At 37.4% G+C, this 17,298-nt stretch overlaps 1 protein-coding gene across 1 annotated transcript; it reads left to right on the plus strand.

The window, feature by feature from the left end:
• Positions 1-587: 587 nt before the first annotated feature.
• Positions 588-11,388, plus strand: LOC122074486. Its single transcript, XM_042639331.1, has 7 exons — positions 588-1,006; positions 2,178-2,320; positions 3,757-4,028; positions 5,778-5,932; positions 6,347-6,609; positions 8,947-9,009; positions 10,991-11,388. Exons 1-7 carry the CDS (start codon positions 760-762, stop codon positions 11,246-11,248), a joined length of 1,401 nt encoding a protein of 466 aa, XP_042495265.1. The 5' UTR covers positions 588-759; the 3' UTR covers positions 11,249-11,388.
• Positions 11,389-17,298: the final 5,910 nt, after the last annotated feature.

Consider the following 17,298-nt stretch of genomic DNA (forward strand, 5'->3'; position numbering starts at 1 on the left):
AAGTTGAAAATATTTATAATCTTAAATATAAATGGCTTATGAGAAACAACATAAGCAAAAGTGGCTATAAGGAATCCCAAGGATAATATTTCTAGGGTTTAAGTTTCCCACAATCGCAGCTTAAAACCCAAATTGCACACCCTCTTTTATATTTATGCAATAACTCGTTCTTTGATAAGTTTTGGTAACACCTCTTCCAATTCTCAAAATTTGGCTCCTCTTCAACAACTGTTTTCTCCCATCACCCTCCAATCAGACATATAAATACATCCTCATACCTAGGGTTGTGTTTAATTGAAAGATGATTGAAGCGTCAATAGTTGGAGAGTATCTGGATCCAAACTTCCTAAGGGCATCAAGGGCATTATAGGGAAGTGGGAACCTCTCCCAAATTTCAAACATTTGTTACCTAAACATAGTTTTCTTAAGCATTGGGTAATCGGTTGTAATTTATACCAAAAGAATAAAAAGAAAAAGAAAAAGACAAAAAAAAAAAAAACCGAAAGAAAAAAAAAAAAAAAAAAAAAAAAAAGGGGCAATCGGTTGTAAATTTATCCTTAAATAATCATGGAACTGCTTCCGTTACGGTTTCGGAAGGATTGAAGTAAAAGCTCGGAGTCGGAGGGATTCGGAACTTCATATGCTTTCCAACATTGGAAAAACAGACAACTGAAGCATACATTTTGCGTTATAAGAGTGCAGAACTCGAAACCCTAAAATGCCGGAATCTCTAGCAGTACTAGAGTGTAAGCTTTAAAAATGGCGAAACACTCGGTCGGGTTCACACTCCCGAAGAGATGGCTGTTGAAGCTTATCATCATATTTTCGATTTTCACCGCTATTGTCTTCGTCATCAGAGCTGCGTTCGACTCTTGCGATCGCCGGCATTATGAAGATTCAGGTGGTCGGATTCATTTAGCTTCTCAGATCGGAAGCATCGCGAATCCTCTCGACTTCATGAAGTCGAAGATTGTTCTTTTGGTTTCTCATGAACTCTCTCTGTCTGGTACTCCTCGGATATCTCTATCCTTATATAATAAACATAGAAGTGCAGAGCTTCAAGCATTTATGTTTTCCCTTTTTTAGGTGTGATGATGTCTTGTTTTCGTAACTACATTGTAACTACATAACATTTTAAAACGAAGCGAGATTTGTCAAATGAAGAAACTGATATTGTGGCATGTGGTAGCCATGTATGTATTAGTAACTAGAATATCTGTTCCCATGTTCGACATGTTAACTGTACACTGCTAACCACTGCATCTGTGTTCAACTGTTATTCATTGGACTCAAATAGCTGCTATAGAGAAGGCTCAGATATGTTTCACTTGTCGTTAGAGCAATACAGAAAGTTCAATGGTTTGACATTGTCGACATTGGGGTTGATTCTGTATTATGTAGTCTGTCCCATTAAGTTTCACTTTTCTCCACCTCTGTCTGCTTCTATCCCGCCCTCCTCCCCACCCAAAAGAAGATGGGTGGACAAGGGCAGTGATATTACCCTAGAATGGTTTCAGGCAGAAAAGCGCCGGAGGGGAGGGGGAATAAATCCATTTACTCCTTTGGGCCCCTGGCCTTCTACCAAGCTTAGTTGAATAGATGGTCATACTTAAGGGGCAATTGCTGAAGTGTTACTGGTTGGGGCACTCTTTTCTCATGCTAAGTTTGATAGCTGTGAATGATAAGGTCCTTTGTCATTAAATTACATTACAGGTCAAGTTTGATGTTCCTTGCATGTTTCTGGACATACTGAGTCTATTGCTTCTACCATGAATATGATTTTCAGTGGAGACACAGCTGTATAAATTACGTGGCTGATGGATGATCTTGCCAAGCAGGGGGGTCATAAGGGCAAGATTTGTTTTGCCTTCGTATTCTCCTTTTGAGGCTGGCCATCATTACATGAAGGGGTAACAGGGAAGGGGGAAGGGGGAAGGGGGAAGGGGGAAAGGGGAAGGGGGAAGGGTGAGGGGTAGAGAAGGTTGCCAAGTAATACATCTTTTGTATCACAGTTGTTGTTGTTGTAATCCCCTCACGTATGGAAATACATATGGCAGTGAGCCCATAAAAGTACTTGTCATCTATAATTCCTTCATTTTGATTTGCTAAAAGTTGTAATTTGGCATCTCAAGTAATTTGTCTATTTGTGGAGCATTCAAAATAGCCTTATAATGCAGGTGGACCATTGTTGCTGATGGAGCTAGCATTTCTTTTAAGAGGTGTTGGTGCTCAAGTTGTTTGGATTACAATGCAACGGCCAATTGAAACAGATGAAGTTGTATACAGTCTAGAGCAGAAGATGTTGGACCGAGGTGTGCAGGTAACATATTATCATAATATTTATTTTGAAAATATGCTTCCAACATCAATGAAGTTCAAGAGATCATGATTAAGAGATTCAGCATCACTCACATTATTGGGACACTAGACTTAAATCATGTCATTTATTTTATCGTCCCTTTTAAAATTTTCCAAGTCCTCACTGTATTGACTGAGCAGAATTATTTGGCATTCATTTTTTTTAAGTTGAAGTTATCCCTAGCATATTTGAGTGGCTTATAAATTTTTTCTATCCAACTTATGTGGATTATGTTATGACCATACACAACGGAACATTTTCTAAGGACAAGTTCACCCTGGCTTTCACTTATTTTCTGTTACTTTCTTTCTTATTAATTGTCTGACTATTTTTGTCCAGTTTGCGTGCATGGCCAATGGCTGACATAGCTGGTTCAACCTGGGAAAAAAATTGTCCCTTGCATCTCCTGGTTTTGTAACCTGAATTTGAAACCGTATTTGGCTTAATTTATGTTATCTTTATGGTCATAATTTGGCTCCTAAGACTTAATTTCGGTGTGAGCTTGTTGGTAGATTTTCTCTGGGATGTATTTACATGCCATTGTATATGCATCGGAAGCTTGCAAGGATCGGATTGAGGAAAAATAAAATAAAAAAATTGGCCATGGCCTGCAAATTAGATGTGTGCTGGAAATAGTGAAAAAGTCCTCTTATTTTCTTATATAAGTATCAACTCATACATTTGAGTCGAGACTGCAGTAGCCAATTTAAATCCTTAAACTCGTGACTTGCAAAGGTATACATACCTGGCCTTGGTTCTCACACCCAGAAGCACCTGAATTACTTACCTAGTATGAGTTTCTGATTTTTCAGGGAGATAAAATCTTGAGTTGTTTCCATGCTAGCAGCACATTTCTTGAGTCTTCCATCACAGGAATGCTGGAAATCTTATAAATTTTTGTTAGTCATTATGAATCAAGAAATGTTCTTATATCACGATGATGATTGCCCATTTTCTATTTGCTTGAAATTTGAATATAAATTTCATTTTCTGATTTCTTCCTTTGTATGAATGAAACTCTTCTGCATAACCTTAGAGAATGCTGGTGGTTGAATATTATAATCATTTTATGAGTAATTCGTTCAATAATAGAAAATAGTGAACATACATAGTTATTGCTGTCAACAATATGATGCTCTTGGACTGATGTGGTTGATCAGACAATAACATGGTCACACGTGGACCTCATTGGACCATCAGCCCAGAATCCAGTGTTCCCTGTGCTGTATTAAATAGGCTGAAACTTCTCTTTCTAATGTAACACTGATCTTTTGCTTATAACATACGCTGGCTAAAAAACCCTGTCAGCTTAACTTTCTTTCACCTTGTTCATGTCGGTGGAAAGGGTCTTCTCCATACTCCATTAGCTCTAAATGTGGTTTTCCTCACATTGTCAGGTCTTTCCTGCAAGGAGTCAAGAAACACCAGATATGGCTCTTAAAGCTGATTTGGTTGTTCTAAACACTGCTGTTGCTGGGAAATGGCTGGATGCTGTTCTGAAGAAGGACGTTCCTCGTGTTCTTCCAAAGGTTTTGTGGTGGATTCATGAAATGCGAGGGCATTACTTCAAAATGGAGTATGTTAAGCACCTCCCTTTTGTTGCAGGTGCCATGATTGATTCACATACGACAACAGAATACTGGAAGAATAGGACTCGAGAACGTTTAGGGTATGCCACTAGCATTGTAAAGATCATTAATGGTTGCATTTTCTCAACACATTTTCAATTGGTTCTCTATTATGACAAGTGGCTAATCTTTTAATATATGTATAAATGCTTAGGACATTGAAATCTATAATCTTTTTCCCCTGGGGATTTTTGTATTTAGCCATTTTTGGAGGCCTTTGTTTTATTATAATCCCCCCTTTATTGAGGATCAACCATGTCCTGAGGAAAACTGTATGATTGTAATTTAATGCTCTTCAGTTGCTCAGTGTAGCTGCAGGTGTTCAAAATAGGTGTATAAAAGCATGAATTGTAGCTTTCTAAAGTCCTCTAGGGTTACTTAATAATATCCAAAGGGAGCTATTTGTTCAACTGCCTACTATTGTGGGAAACTAGCTGTTTCAAGACATCATATTGTCTTAAAAATGTATGCCTGTAGCTATTTGGCCTGGTCAGCCTTTTCTTATTAGTACTGGAGTTCTTTACGTATATAAACTTACTGTTCTTAAAGGCACATCATTGAGCAGTGCTGTTAATGATGATGAAGATGATTTAGTAACATGAATGACATTGCTTGTTGTAGGATTTTACCATAATTTCTTCTTCTTTTATTTAGAAATAAAAAGAGATAAAATTGAGAGTGATGTAATTGAATTCAATTATTTTCGTGAATGGCTTACTACTGACGAGAAAAATGAATAATCAACGGAAAAATTTCAACATGCTACTAGCAACTTTTTGGCCAAAAATTTGCTTATGTTGTTACTGTCTTGCCGTAGCATTGAAGTTATCTATTATTTGGTGGTTCTACCATTTGTAGTATTACTCTGAGGCTTAGTTTGTTTTTCTTTTGACAATCACAACTTGTTCTTTGCCGCAGTTTTTTAACATATTTTGATACTAGTGTTAGAACACCTTTGGTGGAGATGACCAAGTTTCCAATAATGGTAGACTTAGCAAGGTTCAGCTAGTGTCTGTCTTGTTTGCTGTTTCCTGAGATACAGTTTGAATGATGAGACTAGAGAATGGCTGAATAAAAAGTTAAAACTGTCTTATAATAATGAAAAACTTTAATAAAATGAAAGAAATTTGGTATTAAAAAAATTGATGATCATGAAATACCATTAACCCCCCTTTTGTCATCATCTTTGTCCTATTATCCATAAGGAAGAAGAGATTGAAAGATGGTACGTGACGTGGCTCAAGTCAGGAGGCATTTCTACAATCATGTGATTGGCACATGATATTTCTCTACATAGAGTTTAATGGTGGAACTGTATTCCTGTAGGCAACTCCAAGTAGTTGGGATTAGGAATAGTAGGTTTAGTTGAGTTATCCAACAAAAATACCATAACTATAGCCATATGTTTTTCACTTTGAGAATGGTACTTGGGGAGATCCAATATTCAGTTTCTGAGTGCCACACTGCTTGTATTAACTCTCCCAAGTATTTATACATTTCTTCAAGAATTTGATGGCTTAAGTATTTATAGAAAAGGAAATGTTCTAGTCTTGGTTGTACATTCCTTGTTTCGGAAAGGGGTTTTTTGTTATAGCTTTTTTTGATATTTTTATCATTCTCTAGTTCTTTTTCATTGGTTTGGAGATTGTGCTACATAATGTGCCAGTGGGTGCATAACAGAACCCCATATCATTGCTGCATTTAATACTCCCCATTATTTGTCATACTCTGTAGTTGTCCTGTTTTGTTTTCTGAACCTTTTCTTCATTTCTGTCATTTTCACCCTGCAGGATTAAGATGCCTGAGACTTACGTTGTTCATCTTGGGAATAGCAAAGAATTGATGGAAGTGGCAGAAAACAGTGTTGCCAAAAGGATTCTTCGTGAGCATGTCCGAGGGTCCCTTGGAGTGCGGAATGAAGATCTTCTTTTTGCCGCCATTAATAGTATGCACTTTATGTTTCATGGATGCCACCGTGCTAAAGGCTTTGAATAGTACCATGTTAGACCTGATTGTTTGATAGAGCCACAAAGTGAGAAAGTGTCCATCTGAAAAAAAGAAAAAGGAAAAAAAAAAAAGAGAGCTTGAAAGTCCTGTCATTTTTTAAAGTGTTTTTGTCGATTTGGTTGCTCAAATCTATAAATCAAATCATTGACTTTCTGAATTGTAGCCATGAGTGAGTGAGTTGGTCCCAGATTAAGAAACAACTCCCACTTATAAGTCCTTGTTGTACTTCATAATTCTTGGACATCTTGTATTAAAGAGCAAAATATTCATTATTGATTTTGGTGGTATATTATTAATGTTGACGCTAATCTCTGCATCAAATTTTTGAATACTGATCATGCGATAATTGCAGGTGTTTCACGTGGGAAAGGTCAAGACTTGTTTCTCCGTTCCTTCTATGAAAGCTTGCAATTGATCCGAGAAAAAAAGGTCCAGGTGCCTTCGTTGCATGCAGTGATAGTGGGAAGTGACATGAATGCTCAGACCAAGTTTGAAAGAGAGCTGCGTAACTTCGTAATTGAGAAGAAAATTCAGGATCGGGTTCACTTCATCAACAAAACCTTGAATGTAGCTCCTTATCTGGCTGCAATCGATGTTCTTGTCCAGAACTCTCAGGTACCGCCTACCATTCAGTTTCAGTGTTAACAAAAAAAAGTTCCATCCTCACTTCCTGTGTGTTCCAGTTTCCCTAATCTTGTTTGCTATCAGTTTTGTAAATCTGTTTTCTTTAGCTCCTGGAATCTATCAGCTGGTTCGATTTCCTTGTCTCTAAAAATTGGGTTAAGATTTTATTGAACTGCATAAAAAATCTGTGAAACAGTTTGCTATATTAATTGGAGGGCCTAAGAGGGGTACAAAGGACAGGAAATAAAAGTAGAACAATACAAGAAATAGGGTCACAGGCCCTAAGAGGTTCAAAAGACAGGAGATAAAAGTAGAATGGTACAAGAAAGTTGGAAGAAAAATTGGATTTTCCATGGAAATTTTTTAACATCCCATGAGTGATAACAGAAGGAATTCAGTGAGTAAATTTGGAAATCTGTCAAAAAATTAGTCTTTTCCCAACTCAAAAAATTCCTTTTCCACTTTTTAACTGTCTTTGAAAATTGGCTGAGTGATTGTGGAACAGAACTGTGGTGATGTTATCAGTTGGATGTCTGCTCTTGTAAGGGAGCCTTGAAGATTTGCATTTCTAGTGAGATTCACTCAATAGACTCAATAACTTGACTCCAGACCAGAATCTGGATCACTGTTTGCGGTGATTTTTCTCTCAATTGTTTTTGTTGCTGGCTATATGTGCCTCTGCCTTGTTTTTGGAGGTTTATTGAACACAATGTTCGCTGTATCTTTTGATAAATAAAATGTTACTTATCCAGAAAAGAAAGTGTATATATTTGCATATGTGTTTTTTAGGGGTATGGGACAGCCCTCCAATCCCATTTGTTGCCTAATAAGATCCTATCTTGGATTGCTAATTAAAATGAAAACTCTAAAAACCAGAAATCTCTTGTTAAAATGGTGCCAGTACCAGTCAAAGACTCAATCTCTTAATAATCAATGCCATTGCATCTCAATGTGCTTGTAGAGATTGCTTGTAGGATTTTTATTCCTTGGCTTCTAGTAATGTAAGACTAGAATCACAAGTGATCCTAATCCCACACAGGATCAGAAAAATCTGGCTGAATAGGGAAAAATATGAGATCTCACTCGTAGCTTAGATGAAGCTGAAACTTGGAGTAGATGAAGGTCCTAGATGGGTCAACAAGCCCTCAAAAGTGAGCCAATTCCGATGGTTGAATTGAGAGTTATGCTGTTGGCACGAATTAGGAAACTTTATGGAAGTTCTACTGTATAGCAGCTACAGGCCTTCAACTGGTCTTTTGATGGAACTTTTGAACTTTAACAAGCTTGTAATGATCACTCAAACACTCACAGCAAACAAATATAAGGAAAACTTTAAAGAGACATCCTTTAAAGCCCAGTTTTAAAAAATTCTTATCTGGATGGAAATCCAGAAAATTCGAAGTTAGAAATACTTAAAGAAGATGAAGACAATTTCTGGTTTGAATACCCCCCTTTTATATATATATATATGTGTGTGTGTGTGTGTGTGTGTGTGTGTGTGTGTATAAACCAGAAATAGTCAAAAACCCCTTTTTGGGTATCTCACCCCTCAAGGTAATAGCTATCTCAGCCATGAGTAAACACTCAATTTTCATAAACTTCAATCTCCATTTTCATTATGATCAATGGGCTTTAAATAGCCTTACATAACTTGGACATAAAGCAATAGCAAAAAAAAAAGAAACTAATGGACTGAAATTAGACTTTTTAAGTTGTGTTTAACTTGCTAACCAAGCTTAACAAAATTAGAAACTAACAACTAATTACAAAAAAGAAACTAACCTAAGTTACAAAATTGAAGTTTCTTTGACTAAAAGAATGGGTAACTAACTTGCTTATTAAGAAAATAGAAACTAACTAAAATAAACTGAAAATAGGAAACTAAAATAGAAGATATTGACCAAATCTACTGTTCACACGAACAATGTCACATGAACAGTAATTTCTGACTTTTGTTATTGTTCTTCAAGCTTTGATCTACATCATTTAGCTAATAATAGCCTTGAGGTTTATCCATTCCCAAGCATGAAAGATTGGAGGTTCCCATCTTTATTTTCTCTTTATTATCTTTATCACTTGGAAATCATTATCCATGTGATCTACACCAGCTTGCAGACATATCATTCCTTTTCTTCTTAGGCTGTCATTAGAAGAACAATGCTTCTTCCTTTAAATGGTTTTATTCTGATTGTTCACTACTTTAGATTTGTTTTTCAGTCCATATTTTCCATTTCATCGAATCAAAATTTTCAGTTGTTTATGTCAATTTTTAGAGATAAAGAAAGTTGCACTTTCTTGTTGAAGCTTGACCATTTTATTCCTTATTAGGCTCGAGGAGAATGCTTTGGACGGATAACCATTGAAGCTATGGCATTTCAACTGCCTGTTTTGGTAAACCCTACACTTCTTAGTTCACTATATGTATGTTTCGTGATTAAACCTTAGAATGCCTCTGTATCAAATGTGACATCTATAGGGCATGTATGTTCCTTTTTGTTGTTTCCCTTATTACATGTTTGTAAACATTGAGCATGATGCAGTTGTTGATCAGGTCAATCGGGTAATGGATCCCTTAGGCACATAATGTGGAGGCTGCAATTCTATTCAATCAGTTAGAGATCTCGTTGTGTAGGAAGTAGTATTTCAAAAAAGTTTGATTAATCACTTTGATGTTTGAATTTCCTGTTTGGTGATCCTATAACTGCTTCTGTTGTATATGCTTCAGCTACACTAAAACATATACAAGATAGAAGTTTGAACAGGGGGAACCATTTTTTAGAAATTAAACAAGTGGTCTTTGTTTAGGTTTTTGTTGTTGTGCCTATGATAAAATAGATAGTAGTATATTTGGTATCCTTTTTATAAATAGTTGGGAGGAATAAAGGGAGAAACAAATGATCATGCTCTTTTATACGATAACTTCTTCCTCTTCTATCCGTCTTGAATCTTTTATTTTTTAATTTTTTAAAATTAAACCAGAAAACTTTCTATTGATAGATCAGGGAAAAGAAACTGTAAAATCGGAAATGCTTTCTCCAACTATGTAATGCACGAAATTACATGCCAAAGACATCTTCCTGCAAGAGTGAGTTCAAGTTTAGGACAAACTGTACAGATGATGATGTCAATAGTGTTTTGCCCTTTAAATCCTGTTGTCCTATCAAACTGTAGACGTGGTCATCTTTCAAAGAATACTACCATGGGTTAATACATTAGTGAGTGGCCAAGATAAGAAAATCCCCTGTACTTCCATTGTCCATAGGCTTACTCATTCTGTCCACAGTTCCACATCTTGCTTCCCCCCCTCCCCCCAGTTCCATTCACGTCACCAAAAAGGATGTAGGAGGTGATCTTCCATGAATTTTACCCGTATCTTCAGTCATTTTTCATCCTTTTCCTGAAGGCTAAAAGATGTACTAGCCAGTCGTCCTTTGCAGATTATTCAGTTTGCCTGTATGTCGAACCTCTTAGCATGATCTACTAATTTTCATGATTAGCCTTAGAACCTCTTAGCATGATCTACTAATTTTCATGATTAGCCTTACATTTTGCCCACCTGATGGCATGAGTGGAGCTTCGTCCAACCAGAGGCACAATTAAAAGTGATAACAGATGCCCTTCCTAACAGTATGCATTGCCCATTACTTTTTGCAGTAGCTACGTAATTCAGTCAAGTGCTTTTGGGGTTGTCCACTCCGTATTCCCATTTGCATCTCCTGTTGCATCAGAAAGAAAAGAACACCTGTACTTTGTCTCTCGATAGTTTTTTTTGCCGTTGTTGTGAGGAAAACAGTTATTTAAGAACAAAAAGAGGCAAATCTGGATGTTGACTTCAATGTGGATTCTGCACTATATGTGAAATCTAGCCACTGTCTTCCCAAAGTCCACCCATCCGAAAGTGACACCTTCAGAGAGTTGTGTCTAGACACCCCACTTTTGCAAATTGGCTTTGAATCATTGTGCCCTTTGCTTAGATACAAAATGGACTGGGATGGATATGTTTATCATGAACAACTGCACTGCAGGTTGAAGCCCATAAATGGTCTGACAATGGTTGTTACTATCATGTGTCTGTATATATCAGTCTTATAAATTAAATTCACCTTCATTTGGTTGTTTAAGACAAACTGTAAATTCCACCCCCCCACCCCGCAAAAAAAAAAAAAAAAAAGGAAAAAAGTGGAGGTGATGATTGTACTCAATGTTGTGTATCCTGAATTATTCAACTCCCTAGTAAGGAATAATTATTTTCATAACATCTGTGTGACATCATGCTATGAGTCATAAGGTCATATAATTTTGTTTATTGGCCTTTCAATCTCAGATTATTGTTGAAACTATCATTCCTGTTGAAAATTGAAAATTATATCAGGGAACAGCAGCTGGAGGCACTACAGAGATTGTGGTCAATGGTTCCACTGGTCTGTTGCATATTGCTGGTAAAGACGGTGTCACACCTCTGGCAAAGAACATTGTGACACTTGCAACGCATGTTGAGAGAAGGCTGAGAATGGGAAAGAAAGGCTACGAGAGAGTGAAACAGATGTTCATGGAGCAACACATGGCTCATAGAATTGCTGCAGTTCTCAAGGAAGTCTTGCAAAAGCAAAAGAGCCGCTCTCGATCGTAATATGCTATATGTCTGTACTTCGGTTTTTATACTTCATCAAAATCTCTGTATCAGTTTCTATTCACATTTATATTTTGATTATTTTCCTTCCCTGTAAGCTGGAATATTGTACATATAAAATTTATAGACCTTGTATGGGTGATTGGGTGTTGGAAGGTTAATTTAAGCAGGAAGAAATGGTAAAAGGTTCAGGCTGCCAGGGCAAATTCCCGGTGTGATCTGGCGGCCATTTTATGCAAAAATTCTGAAGATTAGGGCCAGTTGCAACTCACCCCAGACCCTACAGAGGCAGGAGCCAGGGGACCAGCTGGATGATGGCAAGATCTCCCCTTCGCACCAATTGTCAGCCTCACATGTATGGTTTTAGGTGTTGGTATCAGATTGGCTGTGACCTATATCAATACATAACTGATACCGATTGGCTGATATGATGTGGACATCTTTTTTTTATTTTTTGATCAAAGAAAAGGAGACTATAAAATTAAGTAGAATTTAATACATGGTCTAGATTCTCCGGTGGTTGATTGTGTAACCTATGGTTACTAGTAGTAGAGACCCTCCATACTGTTTCCATGGCTGTGTTAGTGATGTCTTTACATACAAAAGTGACAGATCTAGCTAGAGCATAGATTTTACAAAAAGTGGCATAGTGGAGGAGTGGCCTTGCACCCATGGTGGGGTATGGAAGTAGGTGTTGGAGTTGCTCATTGAAAAACCACATTTCACTGATGTCCCAAGATTCATCTTTTGCCTTTAACATCCCTTTTAGTATACTTTTTGCTTCCACTGCTGCTTGGGTATTAGTCTTGATAGCACTAGATGTCATGAACCTAAACTCACCCTGTGAAAGGATTCCATATGCCTAGCTTGGATCTGATTACAAAATATTAGTTGTACTAGCACAAACTAAAACTGTACATGTCAAAAAAGGAAGAGTGGTGTTGTGGGTCAAGTTTGTTGGACCATCTGTATGCATGATAGTAGACAATATTAGTTCATCATTATTTAGATGTAAATTTGAAATCCATTGGTTTATATTATTTAAAACACGATATGGATTAGGTATTATATGAGAAAGTAAGACCTCATTTCTATGCTTCAAGATGAAGTAGATGGTGATTGCAAAGATAGAAAATAACCTTGATTTTTGAAAATAGGAGATATATTCATGGAAAAAGAAAAATTGTAATACCTGTTTCAAAGAGAAGTTGAGCAAGTTTTGTAGTCAGAGCCCTAGGGGACCAGCCAACCAAATGTGAGAGGTGAAATCACAAAAGAATAAAAGATGCTCTGGGGATTTTGGGTGTGTGTTGCAAAATGGGCATGTAGGATTGATATCGATCCACTTTTGTAAACGGTCTTTGATTGGGATCCCATTTTTTATGGCACGCCAAAAAAATTGAGGAATTTAGGGTGGATCATCAGTTTCCATAGAAATTTCCACCATCTACCAGGCATAGGTTGTCTTTGCCTCAGGTTGGTTTGGTCATGGGACTGTTGGAGGAAGTTGGCCCCAGAATGGGTGAAGAAACATCCAGTAGTTTTGAGAGACCATGTCCAGAAGTCCTGTTGATCTACAGGTTGGATTCTACTCAGGGAGTGGAAAAGGGGGGAGGGTAATAATTGAGTGAGAGGGCTGACGTCCCAAGAGGTGTCTTGTATTATGTCGCTTACCTTGTCCAAGGGATTGAATTCCTGGGCTATGTTCAGTGAAGAAGCAAGCGAATCTTGGATAAGCCAATGGTCAAACCAGAGGAATGTGTTCCTCCCATTGCCAATTTTCACCCTTACACATTTCAGAAGTTTAGGTAGTATGGATGCCATGCTATTCCATACCCAGGAGCCACGTTTTTTTTAGGACTTTTGGGTCAAACAGAGATCTGGTGTAAAAATATTTTGACCGAAGGGTCTGAGCCCATAATGAATTCGGTTGAGTTAAGAGTCACCATCCTAATTTTAGCAGCAGTGCCTGATTTTGGGTCGATGCATCCCGTATACCTAGACCTCCAAGATGTTTAGGCTGGTAGATGGCTTTCCATGCAATGGGGTGAATTTTTCTAGAGCCATTAGGAGTATGACCATTCCAAAATCGTGCACAGATAGAGGCGATGTTTTTGCAGACTTTGGATGGGAATGCAAAACAAGACATTAAGTAAGAAGGGATTGGGTACAAAGTTGATTGTATGAGGATTTTTCGACCTGCATAGGAAAGCATGTGAGCCTTCCAAGTGTGCAATCGGTCATTTACTCTGGACACAGTTTATGAAGGCTAGCAACCTTAGATCTTGGATGCAGAGGGTCTGTGCCAAGGTAAATCACATTATTGGAAATTTCATTTATTCCAATAATAGAGCTTAAACGGATCCATTCAGGATTCGGCACATTTTTACTAAAGTAAAGCCCACTTTTATCGTAATTGATATTCTGCCCAGTAAGATTAGAAAATAAATCAAGCACAACCTTGATAGTTAATATGTCATCTGTAGATGCCCTACAGAAGTTGAAAGTGTCATCGGTAAAAAGTAAGTGGGATACCTCTGGGGCGTGTCGAGCAATTTTAATTCCTTTAAACTGATTGAGGTCTCTGTATGTTGATAATAATCTTGAGAGAACCTCCATGACAGTGATAAAAAGGAAGGGGCTAAGTGGGCAACCTTGGCGAATACCTTGTGATGGCTCAAAGTAATCAAATGAAGAGCCCTCCAGTTTTATAAAAAAAGAAATGGAGGAAACGAGGTAACTAATAAGGTCACACCAATAGTCCCCAAAGCCTAGGAATTCTAAAATTGCTCGCATAATGCCCCATTCCACCCTATCATATGCCTTTGACATGTCAAGCTTGATAGCCACAAATCCTGTTTTCCCTTTTTTGTGTTTGAGAAAGTGGAATATTTCATGAGTAATGATAACATTATCAGAGATTTGACGGCCTGGGACAAATGCTGTCTGAAATGGTGAAATAAAGGTTTGTAGAAATGGCCTTAACCTATTAGTCATGATTTTTGCAATAAATTTATAGGAAACATTGCAAAGGCTAATAGGTCGAAAATCATCGACCCTTGACATGTCTTCACGCTTTGGGATCATGTATAACAAAGTGTGGTTAACACCAGAAGGTAAGGTACAATGGGTGAAAAATTCCTATACAAATGTGACAACATCCGGGGCTAGAATGGGCCAAAATACTGGTAAAAGCAAGCTTGAAAACCATCTGCCCCCGGCGCTTTATATGGGCCAATCGCAAGGATTGCTTTTTTGATTTCCACTTCGTCTAGGATGGAGCTAATGAGCTCAACATTAGTGTCCAAAAGAACCTTTGGGAATAAACACTCCACAAAGCTGGGATCAAGTGGATTAGATGTCGTATACAAGTCTGTCAAAAAATAGGAGAATCCCTTTGCGATGTTATGGGTGTCATCAATCTGCTTATTGTTTGCATCCCAAAGAAATTCAATTCTCCTTTTCCGAATATTGTGCTTGGAGATAGCATGATAGAATTGAGTATTTTGATCCTCTTCTTTTATGTGGAGATGCCTAGATTTTTGGAGCCAAAACACCTCTTCGGCATCAAAGATCCATTGTGATTGTTTAAGGTACTCCTGTAATAGCGAGGAAGTCCTGTCATCCATAGGAAGGAATTCCAAGGCTAACAAATTATCAAAGTATCCTCGCTTGAGGTTTTCAATGTGACCAAAGGTTGAAAGATTCCATTTGGATGGTAGACAACCAAAATTAGTTAATTTAGTCATAAGGTTAGATCCTAGATCCACTTGCCATGAATTATGGCAGAAGATCCCTTAAGTTTGATTGTAATGGGATTATGATCAGAGCCAGTAGATGCTAATTTGGATATACAGGCATTGGGAAACATGTTGATCCAGTTAGGTGATGCAAAGCATCGGTCAAGACATTCTTTAATCAATTTGGGAGGTTTCTGTTTGTTCGTCCAGGTGAATCTGGACCCTTTAAGTTTCAATTCATAAAGGTTCTTGCTGGAGATAATATCCTCAAGAATAATTCCAGCATTAGATAGGGAGAAAGGTTGTCCCCCTAATTTGTCCAAGCTGGACAAAATCTCATTCCAATCTCCATTGATGAGGTATGGAAATGATGGGATCCGAGGAAAATATGCAAGGAATGCCCATGGGAGATTCTCAAGTTAACCTGTGGAGGTGCATACAAACAAACAAGGCACCATTTTCCCCATGATTTGTCATTAAGGGTGAGGGCTATGAAATGGTTATAATATATGACATTTATCAGAGTGATAGTAATCATGGTAAGAACCCAAAGCCCACCCTTGTTCCCTCTGGCCCCAGAACTATTGAAGTAGGGGTGTCAACGGTCCGGTTTGGTGCGGTTTCGGTCCGGTTCCACCGGTTTCGGTGTGATTTTAGACCTGACCGAAACCGACCCATTAAGGATTTATCGGTTTCGGTCCGGTGTCGGTTTCGGTGCGGTTTGGGTTCGGGTTGATACCGGTTTTGTTTTATCAAGTTGATTTCGGTTTGGATCGGTTTTTTAAACCGGTATGGTGGAGCCATTAGGAAACAATAAACTGACCTGCTGAAAACCAATATTTGACAATTCAATTAATATTTGAAAAATGAAAAACAACCAATATATTTAACTTAAAACTAATTAACTATTTAACTTAAAACTAGTTAAAAATTCCCCATTATATTATTATGTTTGGAGATTGTTAATTAACTAGGACTTGATGAGATATAGAAAACCAATTCAAAACAAGATTGTATCTATAGAGACCTTATACAACTTGGAGCCTTAGACGAAGACAGGTAAAAATAGTTTGAAGTGGAAAGAAACTAAAAGCAAAACTCAAACAGAATTCCACACTATACTAGGAATATAATTCTCACTAAGACTAGAATTTCTAAAGAAATTTGGAATTTTGAAACAAATGAAACCGTGCGCCATTCTTCTTCTCTTGGCATTGATGCTAGTGCCTTGATACTGCATCTAGATGCCATAGATGTCCTCTGAGTCTGGGTTTGATGGCTTCCATACCTCTGCTAGAGATGATAGTACATTGACAAGTTTCTTTACCACAACTTTGGGAATCATTGAAGTATGATGGCACTGTTACCACAGCTTTGGTGATTTTGTCATTCAAAAACTTTGATGCATCATCCACAAGCTTTCTCAACACCTGAAAGCAGAAAGAATTAGTGTTTTCTCATTAGCAAGATAAATGAAAACTATATTTCAAACCCCACGAGTGAAAAATAAAATTCAAGCATACAGTAGAACACTAATACAGGGAAAAGTTTTCCCAACAAGAACAGCAGCAACTACCGATTTATCTTTCTTACAATATATACAAATTAATTGTCATTGAAAATATTATAAGGCCTAAAAAACGAAAAATAATCTACAAGTAGAACAAAAGATATGACAATAACTCCAGTAGATCCAAAAGCTTTTAAACTAAACAAAGCACACACATGAAAAGCATAGTTGTCAAGGTGGCTAAATGACCCAAGGCGGTGGAGAGGTGAAAAACAAAAATGACACCAACAAGCCGCCAAGGCACACCTTGACAACTATGTTAATAGAAATCTAGATCAATTGTAAATGCTTTAAAATTGAGAAGACTCACTTCCTTCCACAAAAAATGAAACCAAGTGCTACAGTAAAAGATGCGACTGGGAAAAAAATGAACAAACAATTGCACATCAACAAGTGAAGATATCATGTAGAAATATTAAGAAAAAAGTCCAGGTTGATCACCATGAGATCCCTTAGACTGTAAAGCAATAAGGCTATAGTTCCAAAGACAAACCTGCAATAAATATCTTTCCAATGGCTCCCACAACACTGTTGTCATTTATCCACAGGTATATCCAAAGACAAACCTTATCAAATCATCTACAGTTAGACCATATAGAAAATAACAAGCAATAGAGGCATTATAATACCTAAAGCACTAACCAATGTTCAACTAATGAATATATGTAACAGAATAAACTCCTTGAAGATATAAATTTGGATAACCCATGTGGTTGTGCAACTACCACAGCATGCAAAAA

This window comes from Macadamia integrifolia, chromosome 3 (genome assembly GCF_013358625.1).
Source record: "Macadamia integrifolia cultivar HAES 741 chromosome 3, SCU_Mint_v3, whole genome shotgun sequence".
NCBI classification, from domain to species: domain Eukaryota; kingdom Viridiplantae; phylum Streptophyta; class Magnoliopsida; order Proteales; family Proteaceae; genus Macadamia; species Macadamia integrifolia.